Source organism: Oryctolagus cuniculus, chromosome 16 (assembly GCF_051225735.1).
Source record: "Oryctolagus cuniculus isolate XC-2025 breed Fujian yellow rabbit chromosome 16, ASM5122573v1, whole genome shotgun sequence".
Lineage (NCBI taxonomy): Eukaryota > Metazoa > Chordata > Mammalia > Lagomorpha > Leporidae > Oryctolagus > Oryctolagus cuniculus.
Window position 1 is genome coordinate 88,325,533 of NC_142882.1, and position 27,195 is coordinate 88,352,727.

At 59.1% G+C, this 27,195-nt stretch overlaps 1 protein-coding gene across 8 annotated transcripts in view; it reads right to left on the reverse strand.

Annotated features, from left to right (window-relative positions):
- CAMK2B (calcium/calmodulin dependent protein kinase II beta) overlaps positions 1–25,008 on the reverse strand; it is a 75,250-nt gene extending 50,242 nt beyond the window's left edge. For 2 of the 8 annotated variants that reach the window (XM_051853054.3, XM_051853052.3), the window contains exon 1: positions 24,745–25,003. In XM_051853054.3, coding sequence (XP_051709014.2) covers positions 24,745–24,809 — 65 coding nt within the window. In that variant the 5' untranslated portion in view covers positions 24,810–25,003. Of the gene's footprint in view, positions 1–24,744 lie in introns of all 8 variants that reach the window. The other 6 variants (XM_051853040.3, XM_051853045.3, XM_051853043.3 and 3 more) reach the window with 6 other exon arrangements.
- Positions 25,009–27,195: the final 2,187 nt, after the last annotated feature.

Here is a 27,195-nt window from a genome sequence, read left to right on the forward strand (position 1 = left end):
TGGCCAGTCCCATGACTCTGGACTCAGAGAAGCCTAGGAGACAGGAAGAAGACCGGGGACTTTCATCAGGAGGATCTGGGATGAGTTCCAGGCTTGCAACCTAGTGGCCACCTGCAAAATGGGTTCCACAATCCATGTCACACAGGTGATATGTCGGGATAGCAGGTGCATCCCTCAAACCACTTCTGGGCAGACTGGTTTATTTATCTGCAAGTCAGAGTTACAGAAGAAGAAGAGACAGACAGTAAGAGCTCTTCCATCCGCTGGTTCATTCCCAACCTGGCTGCAGGCCGAGGCCCAGAGCCAGGAGCCTTTCAGGTGTCCCACGTGGGTGGCAGGGGCCCAAGCACTTGGACCATCTTTCATGGCCTTTCCCACACTAACATTAGCAAGGAGCTGGATCAGGAGTGGAACAGCCAGGACTTGAGGCGGCACCCGGAGGGATGTCAGGGCCACAGGTGGTGCCTTTGCCTGCTATGCCACAACGCCGGCCTCCTCCTTTCTTTTCTAAAGACCTAAATGTGCAAGGGAACACTCCTGACACTTTCCATGCCAGTGCCAGAAGTCTGGAAGTCGACGTCGCTCCCATCCTCGGAGACAGAACCCCGAACCTAAAAGTCAACAGCTCCTCCCATATTCCCCCGGAGAACTGAGGCCCGGGGCAAACTGCTGCCCCCCAAACTGGGGAGACAGGCGGCCACAAACTGCTGGGAGCAGAAGCCGCGCAGAACCAGCGCTGGGGGAGGGAAGCCGAGCCCCGAGAGCTCAGTGTGGGGGACCAGGCGAGGCTCAGGGGCCCGGGGCTGCCCCGCCTGTGCGGGGGCTCCCACACTCCCGCTTTTCCATCCCGGCCAGGGTCTCACAGGGAAGCCTGCAGGCAAAAGCCCCAGACATCCACCAGAGGGAGAGGAGAGGCCAGCGTCGTGCACCTGGGCGTCCAGTTCTCCCGACCTCAGGAGAAACCTCTGCTGAAGTCTGATCTGTGGCATCACTGGAGCCACGCCTCCGGGGAGGTGGGGACACAGCCATCCCCAGCCCCTCCAGCCACCCTGCCCCGCAGCAGGGGGTGGGAAGGAGACCGGGAAGCACCCTGGAGGCCACAGCCTGGGCGCCGAGCTCAGCAAGGCACTGAGACCTCGCCACGGGCTACTGTGGCCTCCCGGGCTCCCCACACCCCACCGCCCATCACTACTCATCACCTTCCTCCTGACCAAAAACCACCAAGCAAACCAAGACACGAGCTGGCCACGCCCACGCCAGGCTCGGAAGTGGCAGTGACCGGATCCAGCAACCTGGAACACAGAACGGCTCCGTTGAGGGCACCAATGAGAACGCAGACTCTGCAAGGACAGACGGGCGAAACAGACAGATGGAGAACTTAAGAATAAATCAGTAAGAAAGACTAGAAATCAAAAGTAACAGAAACAGAGAGAGCCTTCGAGGAGCTCACCAGCAAGCTGGGCGGAGCTGGGGAAGGAGCCGTGACCCTGGAGAAGCATCGTAGCAGCTTCCAAAGCAGAAGTGAAACTTGGACAAAAGAAAAAGACAAAACAAGATACCCAAGAACTACAGGAAAGCTGCGGAGGTGTAACACGCATGCAACAGGTACCAGGAATTCTCGCGGGAGAAGAAAGTGCAGGAGACAAAGCACCAGAAACGTTGATGCAATAATGAGCGCCTGGCAGTTTTCCACCGCTGAGGGAGGCGCCAGACCACAGAAAGCCCAGCCAATGCCCAAACACCTGCAGCTCGCGGAAGATCAAAGACCCAACCCTTCGAGAGGCTAGAAGTGAAAACACCCGTCCTGCAGAGCGGCAAAGACTAGGACGGCGGCTTCTCTCCAGGGAGCACGGGACTGAGACAGGGCAATGGGTACGCGTGGAAAGAAAAGAACCACAAATGTAGAAGCGCTGATCCAGAAACAGTTACCCTCGACAGCAAGGGAGGTGAAGGTGCGCTCACACAAAACCTGAGGGACTGGGATCCCAGGAGACCTGCCTCGCAAGAAATGCTAAGAGAAACTATCTAGGAAGAAGGAAAATGAGGGGCCAAGCCTCTGCCTGCAGGGCTGGCATCCCACATGGGAGCCCGTTTGTGTCCTGGCTGCTCTACTTCCCTGCACCCACGTGGGAGACATAAATGAGGCTCCTGGCTCCTGGCTTCCGTCTGGTGCAGCCCTGGCCATTGCGGTCATTTGGGGAGTGAACCAGCAGATGGAAGATTCTCTCTCTCTCTGCCTCTGCCTGTCTCTCCGTAATTCTGACTTTCAAATAAATAAATACAATTTCAAAAAGAAACTTAGATCTACACGGAGTTGGAGAAGGAGTGAGTGAAGAAAATGCAAAGTGCTTTTTCTTGTTCTTCATCCATCCTGCAGGTAAGTTTGCTGAAGGCTGCAGCGCCGGCACACCGGGTTCTAGTCCCAGTTGGGGTGCCGGTTCTGTCCCAGTTACTCCTCTTCCAGGCCAGCTCTCTGCTGTGGCCCGGGAGTGCAGTGGAGGATGGCCCAAGTACTTGGGCCCTGCACCCCACGGGAGACCAGGAGAAGCACCTGGCTCCTGCCTTCGGATCAGCACGGTGCGCCGGCCACAGCGGCCATTGGGGGGTGAACCAACGGTAAAGGAAGACCTTTCTCTCTGTCTCTCTCTCTCACTGTCCACTCTGCCTGTCAAAAAAAAAAAAAAAATAGTAGCAATGATGTATCCGGTGACTACAGCTCATGGGGAAGTGAAAAGAAACAATATGTGAAGGAGCGGAAGGAGGAATCCATGCTGGGGTGCGGTGCTGGCACTGCTTCACCACTCGTGAGCTGGGATGGCGTTATCTGAAAGTGGACTTGGAGCCGGCACCGCGGCTCAGTAGGCTAATCCTCCGCCTTGCGGCGCCGGCACACCGGGTTCTAATCCCGGTCGGGGTGCCGGATTCTGTCCCGGTTGCCCCTCTTCCAGGCCAGCTCTCTGCTGTGGCCAGGGAGTGCAGTGGAGGATGGCCCAAGTGCTTGGGCCCTGCACCCCATGGGAGACCAGGAGAAGTACCTGGCTCCTGCCATCGGATCAGCGCGGTGTGCCAGCAGCGTGCCGGCCGCGGGGGCCATTGGGGGGTGAACCAACGGCAAAGGAAGACCTTTCTCTCTGTCTCTCTCTCTCTCACTGTCCACGCCGCCTGTCAAAAAAAAAAAAAAAAGTGGACTTGGATGAGCTGTAATGTACATTGCAAACTCTAGGGCAAGCACCAACCACACAGGAGGAGGAGGAGGAGGGAGATGAGGAGGAGGAGGAGGACTGATACGCTAAGAGAAGAGAGAGCGTGGAGTCACACAAAACGTCCAATGAGGCGTCGGCGCTGTGGTGCAGTGGGTCAATCCCCCTGCAGCGCCAGCATCCTACAGCTGCGCTTCCAATCCAGCTCCCTGCTAATGCACCTGGGGAAGCGGCCCAAGTGCCTGGGCTCTTGTCACCACATGGGAAACGCTGATGGAGCTCCAGGCTCCTGGATTTGGCCTGGACGACCCCCAGCCATCGTGGCCATTTGGGGAATGAACCAGTAGATGGACGATCTCTCTCTGTCGCTCTTTCAGTAAATAAAATAAATCTTTTTTAAAAATGCCTATTGAAACCACAGAAAACAGAAACAGGATGTAAGACAAAGGAAAAAAAAAAGAAAAAGGGGAATAAACAAAATATAATAACAAAGTGGCAGATATGTCAATTCCAGTTTAAATCTTACTGGGTCTAAACACACCAATTAAATGATAGAGGCAGTTACACTGGGTTAAAAAAAGACAAGAAATCCACTTTTAATATAAAGATATAAATAGATTAAAATAAAGGCATGAACATTACTCTCAAAGTGATCTACAGATTCAGTACAATTCGTATAAAAGTTCTAACAGCCTTTTTTCTTTTTAATTTTTTGCAGACAGAACAACTTATCCTAAAACTCAAAGAATCAAGGGACCCTAAACAGCCAAACAATCTTGAAAAACAATAAAAGATTTGGAGGACTCACATTTTCTTTTTTTTTTTTTTTTTTTTTTTTTTTGCAGGCAGAGTGGACAGTGAGAGAGAGAGACAGAGAGAGAAAGGTCTTCCTTTGCCGCTGGTTCACCCTCCAATGGCCGCCGCTGCAGCCGGCGCACCGCGCTGATCCTGGCAGGAGCCAGGAGCCAGGTGCTTTTTCCTGGTCTCCCATGGGGTGCAGGGCCCAAGCACCTGGGCCATCCTCCACTGCACTCCCTGGCCATAGCAGAGAGCTGGCCTGGAAGAGGGGCAACCGGGACAGAATCCGGCGCCCCAACCGGGACTAGAACCCGGTGTGCCGGCGCCGCAAGGTGGAGGATTAGCCTATTGAGCCACGGCGCCGGCTAGGACTCACATTTTCTGATTTCAAAATCTGCCACAGAACTTCAGTCATCAAAACAGTGTGGCATCGGCGTAAGGAGGGACAGACAGACCAAGGACTCCAAGAGCCCCGAGAGGAACCCTCCTGGGTGCGCCCCACTGATTCTCAATGGCAGAGCCAAGACCGGCGCACAGGGACAGAACGGGAAAACTGGACAAACATGCGGAAGAACGGGGCTGGACCCTCATCTAACACACTGAGAACGGATCACAGAGCTGAACTTACGAGCAGAGACCACGGAATGAAATCAGCGGACATCCTCACGGCATTCGCCTTGGCAGTGATTCCTTGGATCTGACACCAAAGTGCAGGCAAGAGAAGAAGACGCCGACTGGGGCCAGCGCTGTGGCGCGGTGGCTTAGGCTGGCACGCAGGACGCAGACTGGAGTGCTGCTTCGAGTCCCAGCCGCCTTGCTCCCTGCTAACGTGCCTGGGAAGGCAGCGGAAAGTGGCCCAAGTGCTTGGGCCCCTGCACCCACGTGGGAAACAAGGACGGAGCTCGTGGCTCCTGACTTCATACCGGGCCCCGCTGCAGCTATCGCAGCCACTTGGGGAGGGAGCCAGCAGATGGAAGGTCTTTGTCTCTCTCTCTCTGTCTCTCTGGTGCTCTGCCTTTCAAATAATAAAGCTTTAGATAAAAAAAAATAGATAAACTGGACTTCATCAAAATATAAAACTTTTGTGCATCAAGAGACCCTACGAAGAAAATGCAAAACAACCCAGAGAATGGGAGGAGACATCTGCATTCCATACATCCGATAAGGGATAAATATAGGCGAACTCCTAAAAGTCAACAGCGAAAAGCAAACACGCCAGTGCGAAAATGAGCAAAGAACGCGACGAGGCGCCATGTCTCCAAAGGACTGCAAACGGCCAGGAGGCAGAAAGACGCTGACGTCGAAACCACGTCGAGACCCGCTTCAAACCCTTCAGGGCGGCTCCTGCGCAGAACTGCCGGAGAGGCTGGAAATCACAAGTGTTGGTGAGGTTGTGGAGACGTCGGAACCCTCGCGCCGCTAGTGGGAATGGGAGGTGGCGCAGTCGCTGTGAGAAACAGCTTGGCAGCGCCTCCGGAAGTTAAACATAGAATTACCGCACGAGCCACCACTTCCAGCAACTGGAAGCAGGCAACCAGAGATGCTCACGCCGGTGCTCCCAGCAGCGGGAGCCGCGGGCAGCCAGAAGGCAGGAGCAACTCAAGTGTCCACCGACAGAGGAACGCACGGGGTGTGGCGCACACACCAGGAGGCTCTGAGACGTGCCCAGCACGGGTGACCTCTGAAGGCACTGGGCTAAGGGAAAGAACCCAGCCACGAAGCAGCCATACTGCGCGGTGCCGCTCACACAAGGTGGAGCACTCACAGCAAAGCGACCCGGGGCTGGGACAGGAGGGCCGGAGTTACTGTGGACTGGGCCAGAGTTTCAGTTAAGGGAGACCAGAAGAATTCTGAACCTGCTGGTGATGAGTCCTGCACGCCACTGAGCTGTGCACTGGACAGTGGTCAAAGGATACAGTTCTACTGTGTGAAGGCCATGCCCTAAAAAAACTGAAAATTATAAGTATAACGAATAAAGCAGGGGCCGGCACCATGGCACACTAGGTTAATCCTCCGCCTGCAGAACCGGCATCCCATGTGGGTGCAGGATCGAGTCCCGGCTGCTCCACTTCCGATCCAGCTCTCTGCTGTGGCCCGGGAAGGCAGAGGAGGATGGCCCAAGTGCTTGGGCCCTGTACCCACATGGGAGACCAGGAGGAGGCACTGGCTCCTGGCTTGGGATCGGTGCAGCGCGCTGGCCGTAGCAGCCATTTGAGGAGTGAACCAACAGAGGGAAGACCTTTCTCCCTGTCTCTCCCTCTCTCACTGTCTGTAACTCTACCTCTCAAATAAATAAAAAAAAAAAATCTTAAAAAAAAAAATAGAATAAAGCAGAGGAGCCCAATCAGAATCTAAATTAGTGAGATATTTGTACAAATTAGGGGAAAGCAGGGCTTGACTAGACAGTTCTTTGACTGTTTCTGGTCTCTGCCATGTGTGATGCTGAGAAAAATCGTCATCTGTCCACGAGGATGAGAATAATCTCTTTGTAAAAGTCAAGAAACAACGCATAGTCTGGTGTCCTGTACACACGCAATAACTGTGCAGCTGCAATTATTTGTAATGGTTAAAAAGGTAAGTTTCATGTTGTGTACATTTTACAGATTATACATGGATGGAGAAAGATATACCACACTAACACTGAAGAGAATAAAGCAGGACCAGGGGCTGGCACTGTGGCACAGCGGGTTAATGCCCTGGCCTGAAGCGCCCGTATTCCATATGGACATCGGTTGGAGACCTGGCTGCTCCACTCTGATCCAGCTCTCTGCTATGGCCCGGGATGGCAGTAGAAGATGGCCCAAGTGCTTGGGCCCCTGCACCCACGTGGGAGACCTGGAAGAGGCTCCTGGCTCCTGGCTTCAGATCAGCACAGCTCCAGCTGTTGCTGCCAACTGGGGAGTAAACCAGCGGATGGAAGACCTCTCTCTCTCTCTCTCTCTCTCTTTCTGCCTCTCCTCTCTCTGTGTAACTCTGACTTTCAAATAAATACATAAATAAATCTTTAAAAAAATAAAGCTGGACTAGCTAGATGAGAACCAGACAAAGCAGACTGCAGATCAAGAGCAACTGCCGGGGATGAAGCTACACGCCGGGCGCAGGCACCACGTGCGGGTAAGCTAGCGGTCCTGTGGAACGCCGCATCCATGTCAGAGTGCTATCTAAGTCCCAGCTATTCCACTCTGATTCAGCTTCCTGTTAATGCGCTTGGGAGGCAGCAGGCAATGCCCAGGTACTCGGGTTCCTGCCATCCACGTGAGTTCTGGGCTCCTGACTTCAGCCGGGCCCAGCCCAAGCTGTTGCAGGCATTTGAAGAATGAAGCAACAGACGGAATCTCTCTCTCTCTTCCTCTCTGCCTCCCTTCTTCTCTCTCTCCCTCCCTCCCTCCCTTTCCACCTCCCTCCCTCCCTTTCAAATAAAATGAAAATAAATATTTTAAAAAGAGATACAATGTTCATAATAATAAAGGAGTTAATTTTCTCTGTGTGTGTGTCTCCCTCTCTCACTCTGCCTTTCAAGAAATAAATAAACCAAAAAAAAAAAAACACAGTCTGATATACACACTCAAAAAATGTTATCTATGATTATTTTTAATAGCCAAAATGGTAAATATTATCTTATGTGTATCTTAGCACAATTTTAAAAAGTAAATGGATGGACAGATGTATACCATGCTAACACTAACTAAAATAAAGTTGCAGTAGCTATATTAATTTCAGACAAAACAGACTTCTGAACAATGGAAATTGTCAGGGATAAGGACACAGAATGGGGGCAAGTGTTTGGCTTAAGTCCCTGCTTGGGATGCCCACTTCCAGCAGTGGAGTACCCGGCTCGGTACTGGCTGCTCCGCTTCCAATCCCGCTTCCTGCTCATGCACAACCTGGGAGCCAGCAGATGACGGCTCAAGTGCTTCTTGGATCCCTCCCACCCACATGGAAGACCCAGATGGCGTTTCTGGCTCCTAGTTTCGTTGGCACAGACCTGGCATTTGGGGAGCGAACCAGCAGATGGAATCAATCAATCTCTCCCCACCCCTTTCTAATGAAATTAAATTTTAAAAAAATATATAGTGTTCAAAATGATAAAGGAGTCCGTTTTCCAAGAAGGGGTAACAATCCCAAACGTGTACCAAATTCATGAGGCAAAAACTGATGGGGCTGGCAGGAGACACAGGCGGACCTGCTGTCACCCCGGGACTCAGCACCCCGGGCCAGAGCCGGGCAAAGCCAGGAAGGGCGGAGTGAACTCGCGGGCATCACCGATGCCTTCACAGCCACAGCAAACACACGTTCTTCTACAAGCACTCGGGCCATCTTCCACCGCTCTCCCAGGCCATCAACAGAGAGCTGGGTCAGACGTGGAGCAGCCGGGACTTGAACGGGCGCCCATATGGGATGCCAGCACCGCGGGCTAAGGCTTAACCTACAACACCACAGATCTGGCTCCTCCACCGCACATTTAAGGAGGAAATCATAGCAATTATATAAAACTTCCTTCAGAAAACAGGAGCAAAGGGAATACCTCCTAACTCATCCATCGAGGCCAGAATCACTCCAATACCCAAACCAAAGATAAAGACATCACGAGAGATCTATAGACCACTATCCTTCATGAACACAGTCGCCAAAATCTTCATCAAACGTTACCTAATTCAGTCCAACAAGGTATAAAAGAAACCATGTACCATGACCAAGTGGGCTTTATCCCAGGTATGCAAGGCTGGTTAAACCCTCAAATGGGTTCCTGCAGCCCACGAGGGAGACCTGCACTGCCTGCCTGCCGCCCAGCTGCAGCCCCAGTTTCTCTCCTTCTTTCTCTCTCTGCCTTACAAATAAATAGTGATTTGTTCAAAGTCAATATAATCCATCACTAGATGCAGAGAAAGCACTGGACCAAGGCCAACCCCTTTTCACGGTAAAAACTCTCGGTGAACTACGACTAGAGGGGGAGTTCCTCAACCTGATCTAGAAAGATCTACAGAAGACCTGTGCTTGACTCCAGATTCACGGTGGGCAACTTGGCATCTTCCCGCTGAGATCGGGAACACAGCGAGTGTTCACTTCCACCGCTGCAATGCAACGCCCTGGTGAGTGCCCAAGACAGGAAGAGGCAGTTACCAGCTGAGCTAGACTGATCTCTGCCGGCACGTGACATGTCTAGGTCAACCATCTCCACAACAGCTCAGACCCTCCTGGCCCTGAGGCAACCAGAGCACGGAGCAGGACACCAGGTTAGCACCAGAGGTCACTGCTTCCTTCCAGACCAGCAATGGACAGCTGGGATTCGAGGTTTACAACACAACACCGTTCACACCAGCACCCCCAGGACGGAAACACGCAGGCTCAAGCCAAACAAGACAGGTTCAAGATCTACGTGAGGGAAGCTGGACCTCTGACGAAAGACAGCAAAGAACTAAACAAACGGAGAGAAATTCCCACTCCTGGGCAGGAAGACTCACTGCTGTCACAGGCCCGGTCTTCCCACGTCTCCACACGGGGACCTCAGTGCACTCCCAGCAGAAATCCCGGGGAGCTGTGCTGTGTAAGTCAGCAAACTCATCCTGAAGTCTGTATGCGAGGCAAAGGACACTGGACAGCCAACGCGATGTGGAAGGGAATGCAAACCAAGTCCGGGGTGTGCAGAGGCTGCAGAGCAGTGCAGCCTTTCAACGGTGGTGCCTGGAAAACCGGACACTCGGACACAACCCGGATCTAGACACAGACCTCACACTTCTGACAAAAAGGAGCTGAAAGTACATCACATACCTCAATGTAAAAATGCAAAACTACAAAATTCCTGAAAAAAATCCTATAGCAGAGGGCGGGCTTTATGGTGGAGAGGGTTACAAGCCACTGCTCGCAGCGCGGGCATTGCACATCCGAGTCCCTGCTGCTCTGCTTCCGATCCAGCTCCCTGATGATGCCCCTGGGGAGGCAGCAGAGGACGGCCCACGGGAGGGCTCAGGCCCCGCCCCGCCCCTGCCCCGCCCCCGCCCCGCCCCCGCCCCACCCCCCGCCGTGGGAGACCCGGGCGGGTTCCTGGCTCCTGACTTTCGACTGGCCCAGACGTGGCCATTTCAGGAGTGAAATCTCTCTCTCCGTTGCTCTGCTTTTCAAATAAATAAATAAATATTTTAAAAATACATGAACCAAGGACCCCGGCATTGAAACCACGGGCCCAGTGAAGCACCAAGACATGGTGCGCCTCACCGGTGCGGCTGCCAATGCCAGGAGACGCCCTGAGGCAGCCCCCGGCCTCTCCAGAGCACAGGTGTCCCCAAAGAATGGCTGGCCCCTCTGGACAGCATTCCTCAGGGCCTGCCCGCCCTGCCAATGCAGTCTCCTAGGGACAGACAGCACCCTCCTGTGGGGTGGAGGAGGAGAGGACAGAAGAATGACCCAGGAATCTGAGAAAGCAGGAGGGAGGGGGAGGAGGAAGAAGAGGAAGAGGAGGGGGGAGGAAGAGGAGGAGGAGGAGAAGGGGGAGGGGGAGGAAGAGGAGGAGCAGGAAGAAGAGGAGGAGGAGGGCGTGGACAGAGGAGTGGGGCGTGGACAGAGGAGTGGGGCGTGCACAGAGGAGTGGGGCGGGCACAGCGTCCTCCCCGTCCCCGTCTCTCAGTGGCGTCGCCCAGCTCAGCTGCATCCTTGCGCTCCTCTCCTGCCTACACCTGGAGCCCTGGGGCCTTCCAGGACGGAACCACCCGCTGGCGACCACACAGCGGCTGCGGCCCTCAGCCATGGTCCTCGGCCCACACTCTGTGGCTCCTGCTTCCTTCAGTGGGCAGCCCTGGGTGCTCCTCGCCGACCTGCACACGTGTGCACACCTGCTTCTCCCCACACAGCCCACGGAGATGGGGGTGCGCCCTTGTTCCGCCCTCTCAAGCGTCCCTTCTCTCGGCCCCCAGCGTCCAGCAGGCAGCTGTGCCAGGACAAGCCTGTCCCAGGACGGGCGTGGTGTCCAGAACACTGGACAGGAAGGCCAGGTGGGCTGGAGGAAGACAGCCGTTTGTGGGGACACAGGGACTGGGACAGGCCCTGCTGCCTTCCCCTCCACCCCCTGCCTCTCCCTTGGGCGTCTCCCCCGGGACCTGTCCAGCTACCCTCCCAGGGCTGGGTCTGCAGGGACCCGGTCACAAAGGCAAGAACAGGAATGCAGGACCCAGGCCTGGTCCTCCTCAGGGAACGCCAGTGACTGCTGGCCCCAAGGCTGGCAGCGCAAGGTACAGACGAGGCACCAGCTGCCACCTTGCATGCACAGCCCCTGGGAGCCCCTCACCACTGCCCAGCCAGCCTGCCTCCATCTCCTGCCCGGCAGGGTGGGCCAGGAGCAGCTCCCGGCTCCCTGCGGGAGCCTGGGTCTGGGACAGCTGCCTCCCTGGGCCCAGGCCATGCTACTCGCCTGTAGGGAAAGGGGACACAGCCGCTGTGCCCTCAGGATGTCCCCAGAACCTGAGCTCTGAGCCATCCAGAACAGAGGGGCCGCCCAGTTCCCCGCATCCCTCCACAGACTGCAGACAAGCCACGCCCAGGGACAGGCCCTGAGTCAAAGCCACGAGGGTCTGAGCAGAGCCAGGCCGGAGGACGGAGCCCGAGGCGGGGCTGCGGGCGGCACCGCGTCTGTGCCTGCGCGGTTCCCTTCCTGCAGGTGTGCGTCAGCGTCCGCGTTCAGTTTCGCTTTTACATTTCAAGTGGATCGGACTCCCTCCTCTTAGGTTCTGCTCTCGAGGAAGAAGACTTGGGAAGTGTCCACCGCGTCCGCCCACGGGTGAGCGCTGTCATGGGGTTTCCACTGCGCCACACGTGGGGCCGGTAGGGACCCCACCTGCTGGTTCCCAGGGCGCTGGAGGCCAGTGGGACACCGGGTGACAAGTTCTGCCCCGGAGAGGAACCCCGCGGCGCGTCTCCACGGGTCACTCACAAGGGCCAGGAGGTGCCGGTAGCCCCGGCGTCCCCCGTCGGACGCGCGCGATGGTGCAGCTCGCAGAGCCATCTCCAGGAAGGGGATCTGGGCAGACGCCACGGTGCAGGGGCACCCGGAGGGCATCGTGCTGAGACAGGTCGCGTCCTGGGGGCCTCCCACTGACCGGGCCAGAACGCGGGCCAGCAGTGCCGGGCCAGGGGAGGGGAACAGGACAGATGAGAAGGTTCCAGAGACGGGTGGTGGCAATGGCTACACACTGATGTAAGGTGCTTAACGTGGGAACTGGGCACTTGACAATGGCTGCAGCGGGACCCTGCTGCTCCACGCATCCCACCCCGGAAAAGGAGGGCAGCTAAGCAGCCGCGGCGCCGAAGCCCTGCGAAGCCTTGCAACACTCCCTGCAAACGGCCCTGCCACGTGGCAAATCAAACCTTAACTTCTGCCAACCGCCAAGAAAAATCCCGAGGGAAACAATGAATGCTGATCCGGCCAGAAATCCGGGAGCTCAAAGCAACGGCCGCAGCCGGCGCCGTGATGCAGGAGGCAAAGCCACCGCCGGCATCCCAGAGGGGCGCCAGTTCAAACCCCGCTGCTCTGCTTCCCATCCAGCTCCCAGCTAACGCACCTGGCAAAGCAGTGGAAAATGGCCCAGGTGCTCGGGCCCCTGCACCCACGTGGGAGACCCGGATGGAGCTCCTGGCTCCTGGCTTCAGCCTGGCCCAGCCCTGGACATTGTGGTCATTTGGGAAGTGAGCCAGTGGACGGAAGAGCTCCCCATCCCCGTCCAGACTCTGCCTTTCAAAAGAAATCCCTGTCTATAACAGAAACTGCCTGTGTGTCTCCCACCCTGGTGTGGACGCAGGCACAGGCCGTCCCCACTCAGCCCCAGCTCCAGGAGGAGAGAGCAAGAGCGAGACCCCTTCCCAGGCTGTCCAGCACACTGAAGCGACGTCGCTCAGGGCACACAGACACAAGGACAAAATGCAGCGGGGCTGAGGCCGCCGGGGAACTGTGGGGAGCGCCACAAACGTGGCTTGGTCAGGGCTCTGGCCAGGAGGGGCCAGGTGACAGGGCACGAGAGCGGCGGGTGAGACGGGGCTGGGCGGCAGAGGGCTCGGGCCGGGCGGGAGGAGACCCAGGCTCTGCCATCCATCTCCAGGAGAGACCAGGACCCCTGTGGGGGCTCAGCCTCAGATGGGGCAGTCCTAAGGGACACTCAGGACAGGACGTGGCGGCCTTCGGGTGACATCTGGAAGGACATCGGTCTTAGCAGCAGGACCCTCTGAAAGGCTGCCCCCAGAGTGCAGTGGCACAGTGGCCGGGCTCCAGCCCTCACTGCTGTGGAAGAAACAGGAATGGCAGGGTGGGGCCGCTTCTCCAGGTGGCTGGTGACCCCCGGGAGGGGCCCTGCACCCTGGTCCCCAGCAGGAGCCTGCCCCCCCCCAGCCCCTCCCAGCGTCTGGCCGGAGCCTGGCTCTGAGCTAGGGTCAGGCAGAGGCCCAGGGAGCAGCTAAGTTTAGCGACACAGTCATCAGGCACGCGCCCCACGCACCAGCCGCTCACCGGCTTTCCTCCGAGGGGGGGCTCCGCGGCCGAGGCTGCCCTGGGGGCGGTGGCCCGGCCAGAACCGCCCTTCTGCCAGGGCCACCCCTGCCAGGGCCGCCGGCTGGGCCTTGGCAGTCACTTCCGCCAGGATCCAGACACGGGAGCTTCTGTTCCCCAGGCAGGTTTCACTTACTCTGGTTTTTAACGTCCTGGTGGACGGCGGACGCCTCGGCGTGCGGCGCGGAGGCCTTGAACGCAGGTCACCCAGGCTAAGTGTCAATGCTTTCTTCCCAGCCACGAGCAACATCTGGCTCGCCAGCCGCGCCCGGCTCCCTTCCTGCCCCGACAAACTCCATCTGCGGGGACCATGTCCCGCCAGTCTTCTGCGGCTGCTCCTGCTGGCAGTGTGGCGCGTCTGTCCAGGCCTGGATGGTGGTCCACGTGCCGCTGCACCACGCTTTCTCCAGCCACTCATCAGGCAAGGCCCACGGCTGCTTCTGCCCCTGGGTGCGTACCCAGCGGTGGATCTCCGGTGGATCTCCGAGGAAGCGCCCTTTGCAGTCTTCTGGGAGAAACGCCTGTTCAGGTCCTTTGCCCGTTTTTTGAAATGGAGTTGTTTCTTTTCTTACTGTTAAGTGGTAGGAATTCCAAAATCCCCTGACTACAAATTCCTTACGAGGTCCATGGCTGGCAAATCGCCTCTCCCTCCCGAGAGGCAGAGGCCGCCTTTTCACTTTCTCTCTCGTTGGTGCCCTGTGAAACAGGGAAGTTCTCCTTGGTGAACTCGCTGTCTACGCATCTATTGTTCTCCTGCTACTTGTGGTTTTGGTGTCACGGCTAAAACAGCCACTAGCCAGCCCGAGGTCCCTGAGATGTACGCCTGCATCTGCTTCTAAGAGTCGCACGGCTTCTGCACCGTGTTTAAGTCTGCTACATCTTGAGATGCTTTTCTGTATATGAGGTCAGGTGGGGCTCCAGCTTCCCTCTCTAGCATGTGGGTCCCAGACGTCCCTCTGTGGAATGGACCATTATCCTGTCACCCCTGAATTGTCCGGGCGTCCTGGTGAAAGCCAGCGACTCTGGATGCGCACATGAACTCCACACGATCCCACGGCGCGGAGCTGTGTGTCCGTCTCGTGTCAACGCCACATGGGCTCAGATGCTGCAGCTGTGCCGTCCGTTTTGAACAAGGAAGGCGTGAGTTCTCCAGTTTGCTCTTCCTTTCTAAGACTGTGTTGAGTCCTCTGTACCGCTTGTATTTTCCCGGGAATTCTAGGACCCGCCCATCAACTCCCGCCAAAAGCGCAGCTGGAGTCTTTGCAGGCTCCCCCTGGAGCGCCCTGTCACCTTCATGACAGCAGGTCTTCCCATTGACGGGCTCCCTTCCCATTTATTTAGGTCTCCTAATTTCTCTCAACAATCTTCAATAAACAAATCTTGTAGTTCTTTTGTTAAATCTATTACAAGGAATCTTATTGCTTTAGATGCTACTGTAAATAAAAAATGTTTTCCTAATATTATTTGAAGAATAAATATTGCTATCGTTTAATTAAATGCAATGAACTTTAGAATATTGATCTTGCAACTTTGCCTAATTCGTTTTTTGGTTCTAATGGTTTTTAGTGGGTTCTTTAGGACGTTCTACATGCAAAATCATGTCATCGACAAGCAGGAGCGATTCCCCTATTCCTTTCAAGCCTGGTGATGTCTTCCTCTTCCCTAGTGCTCCTCCTCGAACCTCTCATCCGTGTTGACGGCAATGGACAGAGCAGACATCCTTGATTGTGTCTAAGCTTAGGGAGTTGGGAAAGTTAGTCTTTTTTTTTTTTTTCAGGATTTATGTAATTTATTTGAAAGGCAGAGTTACAGAGAGAAGGGGGGGGGGTAGAGAGAGAGAGAGAGATCTTCCATCCACTGGTTCACTCCCCAAATGGCTGCAACGGCCAGAACTTGGCCATGCTGAAGTCAGGAGCCAGGAACTTCATCCAGGTCTCCCACGTGGGTGCAGGGGCCCAGGCACTTGGGCCGTCCTCCACTGCTTTCCCAGGTGCATTAGCAGGGAGCTGGATCGGCAGTGGAGCAGCCAGGACTCAGACCAGAGCCCATATGGGGTGGCCCAGCATTGCCGGCGGCAGCTTAACCGCTACACAATGCAGCCGAAAGTTAGTCTTCTGTAGAGATGTTAGTTGAGGTCTTTTCATAAATGTTTTTTTCCAAATTGAGTTCTCTTTTCTTAGCCTGCTAAGTGTTTTTGTTTGTTTCTTCATTTTCATTTCGTTTTTTTTTTAATCATGAAAGAGTGTTAGATATTTTCAAATGCTTTTTCTGCATGTGTCGAGATGGCCATAGTTTCTTTGTTTACTTGGCCAACTGGTATATTATATAGATTGATTTCTTAAAAAGATTTATTTATCTGAAAGTCAGAGTTACAGAAAGCGAGGGGGGTGGGGGGAGATGTCTTCCATCCGCTGGTTCATTCCTCAGATGGCTGTAGAGCCAGGACTGGGCCAGGCTGAAGCCAGGAGCCAGGAGCTTCTTCCAGATCTCCCACATGGGTGTCAGGGGCCCAGGCACTTGGACCATCTTCCGCTGCTTTTCCCAGGCCGACAGCAGGGAGCTGGGGTAGGAAGTGGAGCAGCCGAGACACGAATCGGCACCCATATGGGATGCCTGCGTCCCAGGTGGCGACTTTACCCGCTGCGCCCACCATGCCAGCCCCCTGTTCCCGGGATGGATCCTGTTTGTTCACAACGGCTTCTTTCTCACACAGCGCTGCATCTGAGCCTCACGAGCAAGCCTCTGGCAGTGTCTGGAGTCTGGCTTTGGCAGCGGGGTGGTACTCGCTTCATAAAATCGGTCGGGAGGAATTCCCTCCGCTCCTGCCCTTGGGGAGGGTTTGAGGATGGTGTTAGTGCGTCAGGACTGACCGGAGGTTACCTGGATGCCGTGTCTTCTCGGGGTGGGGGTGGATTTCGGGACCGCTCCTCCAGCCTCCGTCAAGTTCTGATGGATTTTCTGTTCTCCGGAGTCACTTCCAGCCACCTGCGCCTTCTGAAGGGCTCGCCCACGCGTCTCCAGTGTCCAGTTTTTGTAGATAATTTTTTTTAATTTATTTGAAAGACAGAGCTACAGAGAGAGAAGGAAAGAGAGAGAGGTCTTCCATCCGCTGGTTCACTCTCCAAATGGCCACAAGTGCCAGGGCTGGGGAAGGCTGAAGCCAGGAGCCAGGAGCTTCTTCCGGGTCTCCCATGTGGGTGCAGGGGCCCAAGGACCTGGGCCATCGTCCACTGCTTTCCCAGGTGCCTTAGCAGGGAGCTGGATCAGAAGTGGAGCAGCCAGGACTCAATCCAGCACCCACGAGGGATGCCAGCAGCGAAGGCGGAGGCTTAACCTGCCATGCCACAGCGCCGGCCCGCAGGTGGAAATTTGTTTCTGGAAGACCTCAGCGACGCTCCCTCCTCCATTCCTGGCCTTAGCCTTTTGCATCTCGTCTTGCTCCTGGCCTCGCGGCGCTCACTTCGCATTCCCTTCCTCCACACTGGCACTGCCACGTCTCTCGGCTGCTCCCAGCCCTGTCCTCTGCCGTCCACCCAGCACGTGGCTCCCTCTCCCCACCGCAGAAACACCGCAAGGGCCGTGCCGCCCGGGCACCCAGGAAATGCCTGGCACAAGTGCTCCACTAGGCTGTGGAGGAGCGAATGAGCAGGGACGACCAGGAGCTCAGACATCGGACTGACACTTCCGTCCTCTGACGGTCGGACAGGCACTTCCCTCCTCGGACGGTCTGGACGGTCACTTCCCTCCTCAGAAGCAGCCTTTAAAATGGGAAGGAGCCAAGTCCTTGGGCCCTGCACCCGCGGGGGAGACCAGGAGGAAGCACCTGGCTCCTGGCTTCAGATCGGTACAGTGCATGGGCCATAGCAGCCATTTGGGGGATGAACCAACGGAAGGAAGACCTTTCTCTCTGTCTTTCTCTCTCACTGTCCACTCTGCCTGTCAAAAAAAAAAAAAAAAATGGGAAGGAGCCAACAGCAAAGGGTGACCTTGACACTCTGGCCTGGTGACCCCATCCAGCCATCGCTGTTGTCCCGAAACCACCAGAACCTGGACCGTGTCTGGCCCAAACCAAGACACGCAGCGTCACGCGCACAGCAGGTTTCGAAGGCTTGTCCAGAGGACATAGAACGGTCTACTGCAATCCCCTGGACGACTGTTTCTGCGTCCCCCAAAGTGCGTCCGTGGAAAGCCTGGGCCCCGGCGTCTACATTAGTGGTCAATGGTTCGCGGTAAACGTGGACACTGAGTGCCTCGTGGTGTGGAGCTCAGGCCTCTGGGACGCGATCAGGTCGGAGCAAGCTGCTGGGGCCGGGGGGAGGGGCCCACGCGCCTCTCTGCTTCCCTGCCTGGCCTGTGGCCCCTCGGGATGAGCTGTGCCACCCCCACACTGGTCAGGTATCAGACCCGTGCCACCGCCCGATCCTGTGAACTTCCAAACCAGACAAGGGACCCCCTTCCTGCCCAAGTGGCTTCTCCCCTGGGCATTTCACTGGTAGCGACAAAACGCCGACCCAGGCACGCAGACGCCCTTGTACGGACTACATGCCGAAATCATGCGTTAGGTACAGGTGAAATAAATACCTTAGTCAAGTTCCCTCTTCCTGTTTCCTTCTACTCTCCTTTTAAGTGCTAGGAAACATTTATTTTATTTTATTTATTTGAGAGGCAGAGAGAAATACAAACAGGGAGAGACAGAGTGAGCTCCCATCCGCTGGTTCACTCCTCAGATGCCTGCGACGGCTGGGACTGGGCTGGACCAACGCCAGGAGCAAGGACCACAGTCCGAGTCCCCGGGCAAGTGTTGGGGTCCCCAGTACTTGAACCATTAGCAGTACACGGGCAGGGGGCTGGGTCAGGAGCCGAAGGCAGGCACTCCAGCACGGAATGCAGACATCGTAACTGCTGGACTAAGGCTCACAGGAGGAGAAAATTCTAGATCACACGTGTGGCTCCGCTTTGGGGCCACATTTCATTTTCTCCGGACAACACTGCTGTGGGCGGCTATGGCACTGGGTGCATGGAGAACGAAGGCAAACTCACAGCGGGGCTCCTGCAGAACCAATGGGTGTGAGAGGGCGTGGGCGAGGGCAAGGGTGAGAGCGAGGCAGGGTGCTGCACCTGCAGGGACCACTGGCACCACGGGGAGCACACGGAAGCCCTGCTGCCCCAAACCCCCGGCTGGGGTGGGGCCTGGACACCTCCCCAGGGGCCTCCCACATGCGGCGCAGGCCAAGAATCACTGCCTGGGTGCCATCTTGAGCTGACCCGCCTCCTAAGGGGGCCCAGAAACCCCCCCAACCAATGGCCTGGGTCGAACCCCTGGGCTCTGCGGATGGGGCTGGAGTCCGACACGCGTGGACAGACATGACATTCTGGGAGGCGAATTGAGCAGAGCACAGAGAGTCTCTCCGGGTGCAGCTTCGTGACAGCTGGGCCTGCATCTCCTGGGGGCAGGGGTCCCCAAGGACGCCCCGTTCAGGATGGGTGTGCCACTGCTCAGGGAAGCAGTCCTGAGTGACCCAGGCTGTGCTGCAGCCTCTGCTGAACACCAGCCACACGCCTGCACGGGTCCAGCCTCAGGTGCCCGACCTCAGGTGGGCTCCCAGCAGAGCCCCCAGCCCCTCCCCCAGCGCAGAAGCTGAGGAATCAGGCGCCGTGGACGCCCAGGCAGCCGGCTGTGTGGCTTCTGCCTCCTACGCGACATGTTCCCAAGTCTTTGCCCAGCTACTGCCAATCTGTTTCAGAATTCAACAAGCGCTTGTCTTGGGCTAACAGAAACCCCAAACTTTCATGATTTTGGGGTCATTATTCCAGCCTGTAAAGGCCCAGGTGTGCTGACAGCTGAGCCCGGGGTTCAGTCTGTGACCAGCCCAGGAGACCCGGGCCACCCAGTGACCCGGCAGCTAAGCAACACCACCCCCACCAACAAAGGATGCTTCCATTTCAAATAAATGCAGATCTTATAAAAATGAATAAAGGACATATTTCTATGTGCTATGCCAACATGATAATTTTGTTTAAAACTGCATTGATACATAATGCATTTTTCGTTCTGTCTCCACGCACACAGTAACTCACAGCTGTAAAAAATGCTTCACGAGAGATCAGATCAGATGCCAGCCTTGTGGGGCAGAGAGCGGGCATTAACGTTTTTCGAGAACATATTTGGAATCTCCAGAAAGCTCCCGTCCCTTGCTTGGACCCCTGAGGGGGCATCGCGGATCCGAGCATCTGCAGGTTCTCCCAGGGCAGACACCATGCACGTGTCCCCACGTGGTCATTTCCATTAAACCACCTGTGAGCCCCAGGGCCTCTTTGCAGGCTGTGAACAGACACAGGGCCACCCGCTGGGATGCTTCTGCGAGAAGCCACCCTCTGTCCCTGGGAGCACGCGCCCTTCGGTTCCTTGGGGGGGGGGGGCTGGACCTGAGCCAGCATCCGCCTGCACCTGCCTTCGCCTCCTCTCGACAGCCCCCACCTGGCCGCTCCAGGAACACAGCCCTTCCTGCACAGGGTTCGAGCCGCAACCTCCTGACCTTCCAGGCTCTGGTTTCCCACACAGGGTCCCATGATCCTGTCACACGCATCACAGGGTGGGTCCCACATTTTGGGGTTCAAAATACACAGATCTGTTTAGAAACCCTGCAACACTGAGCAACAGAAGAGACTGGTGTGGGGGGAGGGGGAGAGGCATGAAGACGTGCCCAGCAGACACCGCAGGGAGCACGCGCACGGCGGTTCCACGTGTGTTTTAAACTCACACGCGTGCGTTGTGCATGTCTGCGTGTGCCCCTTCCACCGCCACCCTCACACACAGTGCAGGCACCTCTGAGCAGTGAGGGTCCCTGAGCGTGCCCACATACGCCGTGTTGCTTGGGTGTTGTCTTACAGAGAGACTACATTGTCCCTGGTAAACTGTGCAATAAAATCAAAACGTGCATGTCCTCAAGCGGGGCCAGAGATTCGGCTGTCACAGAGAGAGAACGAAAAGGCTGTGACGGTTCACACAGGGGAGCCGTGGGCAGTGCCCCCGGCTTGGAAAACACAAACACAGCCCGGCCAGCCGCCGGCTGCGGGCAGGCACATCCGAGAGCCTAGGAGCAGGGGGGCACAGTGCAGCAGCAGCACGTGGGAAGCACGGCGCGGACGAGGGTCCAGACCCCTGAGGGCACCAGACGTGGCTCTCAGAGTCGCTCTGACCCTGTGCGACCTCTGCTGGCTCAGGGTCTCTCCAGGCCTCTGTCCCCGCTCCTGAACCCTGGCAATGACCACAACACCCAATCGCAGACGGAATCAGCACCATTGAGGTGCTAGCGACTGTCACCAGGAGGGAAGGAGTCGGGTAGCAAGCACGAGGTATATTCTTAGCTCTCCACCAAAGTAGGTTATGGTATAAAAATACCAGTACATAGTAACTCAGCCAGCCCCACGGCCGGCAGCCTCGCGCGGGCGCCTCCTTCCTAACTACCCTCATTACCGAGTCAGGGCCAGAGCCCGCCGCACCCACCGCTCCGCACACGGGGAGGAGACCTCTGGGGCCAGGGCCTGGGGACACAGCTGACCTGGGCAGGGGGCCCCGCATGAGAGATGGTGTGGGGCACCGGGGACAAGACAGGAGCTGGGGGGGCAGGGTGTGCGGGCACCCGAGGGAGCGCAGGAGGCTGGTTGGGCGGCCCAGGAGCGAGGGGTGGCGCCTGGCACGCTCTGGGAGGCCAAAGGCAAATACGGCACTTCCTCCCCGCCCGCGTCCCCTCTTCCTTAGCAACCACTCTCAGAGCTCGGCAAACCCAAAAATCGATTTGCTCTGAACGTCCTCAGTTTATCCATTAACCACCCAGAGGCCACGCCCCAGCCCAGAGCATAGCTCTCCGCATGGTGGGCACGGTGACAGCGATGGGGCAGCCAGCAGCGCCCCGCCCGCCCATGGCCCGCCAGGCAGCCTGCTCCCTAGGGCTGGGGGAGCCCCAGCAGTGTCAAGGACACAGCAAGGTCAGTTCTGGGCCCATCTGAACTCAGGCAAGCTGCCCGCCTCCCTTTGTCTCAACGGGGAGCGGGCAGAGGGCTTCCTGAGCCGCCAATCAAATCGGACCTCTTGGCGCTTGTCTGGGTGTTGCTTCACATGGGTGACAAAAGGAGCTCATGGACCCCAAAACTGCAACCGACGCCCTAGGGAGCTGCTTCCTCCCATGGACAGCACCCACACTTTGAGGACACTAGGGCTCCCTAAAAGGAAGACATAAAAATTCACACCACTTCTTGCCCAGCGTTTACAATCCAAGTCCAGGGCCTGCAGCACAGGGGAGTAGCACCCTAACACGCCTTGGGAGCACCCCAGGGGAAGCCTGCAGACCCTTCCTGGGAGACACGCCAAAGCAGCCCTCACGCCCGTGCCAGCAAACACGTGTGTGCTGCTGTCCCGCGCCGGCGGAGCGCCGAAAGCAGTGGCAACCTAGATTCCCACCTGGAGCGGGCCGGAGAGCCCAGGCTGGCTCCAGGATGTCACGCGGGGCACCCGCGGCTGGGAGGGCCACGTCCAGGGACCGCACGACACCCGCCTTTCCAGGGAAAGCAACGCTGCACGGAAAACACATGCAAGAATCCCTACGCAAGCATCGGCTGTGGTCCCCGCGTCGGCGTGTAGCTGCGCCCTGAGGAGCCGCGAGGAAACACACAAGACACAAACGTGCGACCGCAGCCGGGGGCCACGGGCTCCCTAACGTATTCGCCTGTAATACTTTACTTCTTATAACTTGTGAGAAAGGGAGAAGTCAGCGAAAGTGGCAAAAGATGAACAGTTTGCAACCTGAGCAGGCAAACCACCGGCACTTCTTTTGCGAGTTCTGGTATTTTCTGAATTTTGAAAAATCTACAAGATGTAAAGCAAGCGAGACCCGCACTGCAGGGTCCACACCGCCCAGGACGTCCCTGCTTCACTGTGCGCCTGCCCCTGGGGTCCCTGGGCTCCAGACAGCTTCGGCTCCCCACAGGGCTGGACACTGAAGGGCACACCCATAGCCCCAAGGTGGGCAGGACCCGTGGCACGGCCCCCAGGGCACACCCAGGAGCAGAGGCGGAGAAAGGACAGGGCAGGAGAAGGAGAAGCCTTCGAGCAGCCTCAGGCCCGTGGCCCAGCCCATCCACCAGCAGGGACAGCGGGCAGCTCGGCGCGCCTGACTGGGTGCCAGGGGCTGCAGCTTTAAATAAACTTGGACCAGTCCACCTGGGCCGGGAGGCAGCACCAACTGTGCCCCGGCCAGCCCTGTCAACAACTAGCCAGCATGGCCGCTGCGGATCCCGCCTGCACGGCCCCGGCCCCCTCCCCACATGCTGCCTGACCCCAGGCATTCCCCTGGGGCCAGACAGGCTCAGCTGGGCTGAGCTGACCGATGCTGGCTGCGACGCCCCCTCTTGTCCCAAGTCGCTGCAGGCCCCTCACATCGCACCCACTCCCTTCCAGCCGCTCCTCCTGCCCACCTGGGAAGCAGTGAGCGATTCCAGCCCCCACCTGCCCCTCCAGGAGAGTCAGCCCCAGACACCTCTACTCTCAGGGTGGCGGCAGCTGCCGATAACCAGTTGCTGTTGGGACGGGAGGCTGGGGGCGGGGGGACCCAGCCAGCCCGAGCTGCGGCCAGGGAAGGTGGCCATGCCACAGGGAAGACAGGAGACATGGAATGAGCCTGGGCTGGGGCCCCCGACTCGCCAGGGGCTGCCCTGGCAGATGCCAAGGGTGAGGGCCTGTGTGATTCCGGACACAGTGGAGGAGAGGCCACGAAGGTCCCTGGAAGTGACCACTGCCCTCTTCCCGGGACAGCCCGCCACCTGCCTGACCCACAGCATGGAGACAGCACCGGGGACACAGGGCAGCGGGGGGGGTCTGAGCACCACTGGGTCAGACCCAGGGCTCCCACGTGGACCCCCAGCCCACCCAGCACCCTCTTCCTCTCTGCCTCCGGCCCAGCCTGCCCCGGAAGGTTGTTCCTTCCAGGGCGGCCCTCCACAGCCAACAGGCCTCCGCCAAGGGGTCCTGAGCTGCCCCTATCCCCTCACTTCCACCCTAGGCCGCCCCCAGGCCTGCTTGACCTGGGGTGTCCCCACGTGCAGAGAGAAGAAGGAAGGCGCGCAGCGCACCCCTCCCGCGGCTGCTCCACAATTATCAGCCATCAGCGTCCCTCGCCCACCACAAGCTTCCACCAGGCGCTTTTTTAGTAAAGGGGAAAAAAGGATCTGCCGCTGCAAGTGTAAGAGGAAATCTCGCCAGCGCCCCCGCCCGCAGGAGAGCTGGGGGAGGGCGGGGGGGGGGGGGAGGGGAAGGATGGGCCCGGCGCGATCCGGAGTTCTGAAGCCAGCCCAAGGGGTGCCAGGCACAGCCACCTTGGTGCGCCGAGGGGGACCTGTGGGGCTCCCTAGCCTTTGACCTGAGGGGCAGAGCGGCACCTGAAGACCCCAAAGCAGGACATGGCTCGCCTGGCGGAGCGCACGGTGTGTCCAGGGGCTGGGGCACCTGTTCCCAGGAGGCCCCACCTGCGCCTGGCCATCACGGCCCCTCGCTGCCTCCGGGAGCCCGAAAACAACGCTCCCAAACCCAGCCCCAGGAGCCGCCCGCGCGGGAGCCCTGCCTCACCCCTTCATCCCCACCCTTCATGACCTGACCCGGACTCCCTGACCTCGCCCCCTCCTCCAAATAACTGTTTCCAGAAGAATCTAGGGAAAGATCCTCCCTGGATCGCCGGGGGCCCACGCAAGGCTGCTCCCACGCCGGCAACCCGCACGGAGGGGGCCGCGCAGGAGCAGGCGCGGAGCGGGTCCCGCCGCCCCCGCCGCCGCCGCCCGGTGGGGGTGGGGACAGCGCGCCGCGCGGGGGCGACCCCCGGGGCCGCAGCCGGCCGGACTCGGCGCACCAGGCCCCGCGCCCGCCCCCGCGCGCCCCTCCTCGGTGACCTCCCCGCCGCCAAATGCGTCACGTCTGCCCCGCGCTCGGGGGACACCTGCTGCCGCCCCCGCCGCGCGAGTCCAGAGCCCCGGGCCCCCGGGCGCCGCGCTGTGCGGCGCCGGGCCCGGGGTCGGGGTCGGGCAGCGCGGGGCCGCACGCTCCGGCCGGGGCCCGGAGGAGCCGGGGGCGCGCCGGGCCGCAGTGCGCCCGGGGCCGGCGGCGCCGAGGCTCCAGCGCCCCAGGGGCCCGGCCCTCGGGGGCCCGGCCAGCGCGCGCGCCTCGGCTCTTACTTGCCAATATCCTCGTAGAGCTGATACTCGTCGGTGAAGCGAGTGCAGGTCACCGTGGTGGCCATGGCGGCGGCGGACGGGAACGGCGTGCGCTCGGCTGCGCTCGGCGGCGGCGACTCCGGCTCCCGCTCGCGGGCACGGCGGCGACACGGGCGCGGGCGCGGAGACACCTCGGCTCGCGGCGCCGGGCGGGGGCCGGGCTGGGCTGCGCGCGCGGCGGGCGCACGCGAGATCTGCTCGCTCGGTCCCCGCCAGGAGCGCGCCGCACACCTACGCGGGGAGGCGCGGGAGCGCTGTCACCGCCGCCGCCGCCGCCGCCGCCGCGCCCGCCCCGCCTGCTGCCCCCAGCACGCGCCGCATCCGCGCCCCGCACACGCCGCTCCTGCACTCGCGCCGCGCCACACCCGCGCCCTGCACCTGCACCGGGCCCGCGCCCTGCATTCAAACCGGTGTCCTGCACCCGCACCGCGCCGCATCCGCGCCCCGCACACGCCACTCCTGCACCCGCGCGGTGCCTGTACCCTGATACAGCACGCTAGCACGCACGCCGCTCCTGCACCCACATTGCACCGGCTCCTGTGCCCCACTCGGGGCCCTGCACATGCACCCACACTTACAGCAGTGCCTTTCACCCGCACATGTGTCTGTCGCAATACATGCGGCCGCACCATGAACCTGGACACGCACCTATGCCCTGCACCCACACTCTGCACCCACATCATGCCCACACACTGCATCCGCACGGCCACATTCTGCACTCCCACTCGCACCCTGCACCTGCACGCACACCTGGACCCGTGTGCTGCCCACATGCACATCCTGAACCCACACCTGAACAGGGCCTACACCCTGCACCCACAGCCTGTGTATCGCGCCCCCCACACACACACCTGTGCTGCACCCACAGCCTGTGTTCTGTGCTGCACCCACACAGTGCCTGCACCCATGCTGGCTCCAGGACGGCTCTCAGTGGGAGCCCAGCCTCCTCTCACCACTGGAGGCCCCCAGGCTCTGAGCAGAGGACACTGAGGCCCGTGTGGGGGCCCTGGCTCCTGTGCTGCCCTGACAGGACTCACTGCTCCACCCCTGGGGGGGGGGTGCCGCCAGAGCCTCCTGCTCAGGCTCCCTGGGGCCACACGCACGCCGTCCCGTCCCCTCTGCCGGGACTGCCTGGCGGGCACGTCGCTGGGGCACTAGAGCCGGGGACGACAGGATGGCCCGAGGGTGCTCCTGCCCCGTGCTGCCCGCCCCTCGCTCCCGCACTCCTCCAGGACCAGGGGCTGAGGCCAGGGCACCTGGATTGGCGGTTCTGGGAGGTTTGGAGTCCAGGTCAGAGGGACAGAGGCTGCTCTATTAGTGACGCTGGGGTCCTGGGAGGCCAGTCCCCCCGCCCAGCTAGCGGGCACATTCGCCCTCCCCAGGTCTGCTCCCTTGCTTGTCCCTGCTGTGGCCTGGAAGAGGAAGGCCCAGAGTGGGTGTGCAGGGCAGCAGGACAGGGGCGGGCCCAAAGGGCAGGCACCAGGCTGCCCTGTGGAACTGGGACGTCGGGCACCCCGCCCCCTCCTGAGGCCACAGGACCAGGCCATCCCGGGAGGCTCGGAGGAGCGTTTCCAGCACCCGTGGGTGGGGCCGAGCCGCTGGCCTGACAAGACCCACATTCTGAGCCTGTGCCCCCCTCTCGGCTGGCGGCCAGAGCCAGCAGTCCCAGAGCCGCGGCACCTGCGACCCCGATGCAACAGCAGCGGAAGGGGCAGCCAGGGACCTCCCAGCCGGGACGCAGAGCCCTGGCCACGAGGCTTAGTGGACAGGGACACGCAGGCGACAGGCAAGCGCAGGTCCCACACGGACGTCCCCGGCTGGGGCGACAGAAAGAGGCTGGCTTTGACCTCAGCAGGGAAGGACAGCCTGTCAGTACGCATCCTGCCAGGCCAGGGGGCGGGAAGCCGGGGGTCCCCACAGACCCGGCTCGGGTTTGCTCCGGGGCTTTCTTTCCACTCCACAGGAGCGTCCCCAGCACCTGCTGGCTGCAGCTGCGTGGCGCCTGGCTGACCTCTGGACGGACGCCGGACACACGTGAGTCCAATTAGCAATCAGACAGAGCCAGTCAGGCTCTTCAGGCTCCTGCACAAATGCACATCCCAGCCGGCGCCGCCGTGGACTGCGCTCCGTGCCTCACGTGCGTTCCCCTACCCAGTCCTCCAGCAGCCCCCCAGGCACCTGTATCCATGTCCCCACTTCACCAGGCACCCGAGACACGGCAGTGGGCACGGCTGGGCCACACACCTGCAAACGCAGCACACACACTCGTTCACAAACACACGGCACACACGCTGACACGGTTTCCCACAGGCAGCCCTAGGCCGGGGGACAGCAGCTCCCTGGGAGGTCTTTTGCGAGGTCACCTTGTGAAAGGCGGGACCATGGTTACACAAGATATGGGGGTCCCCCAAA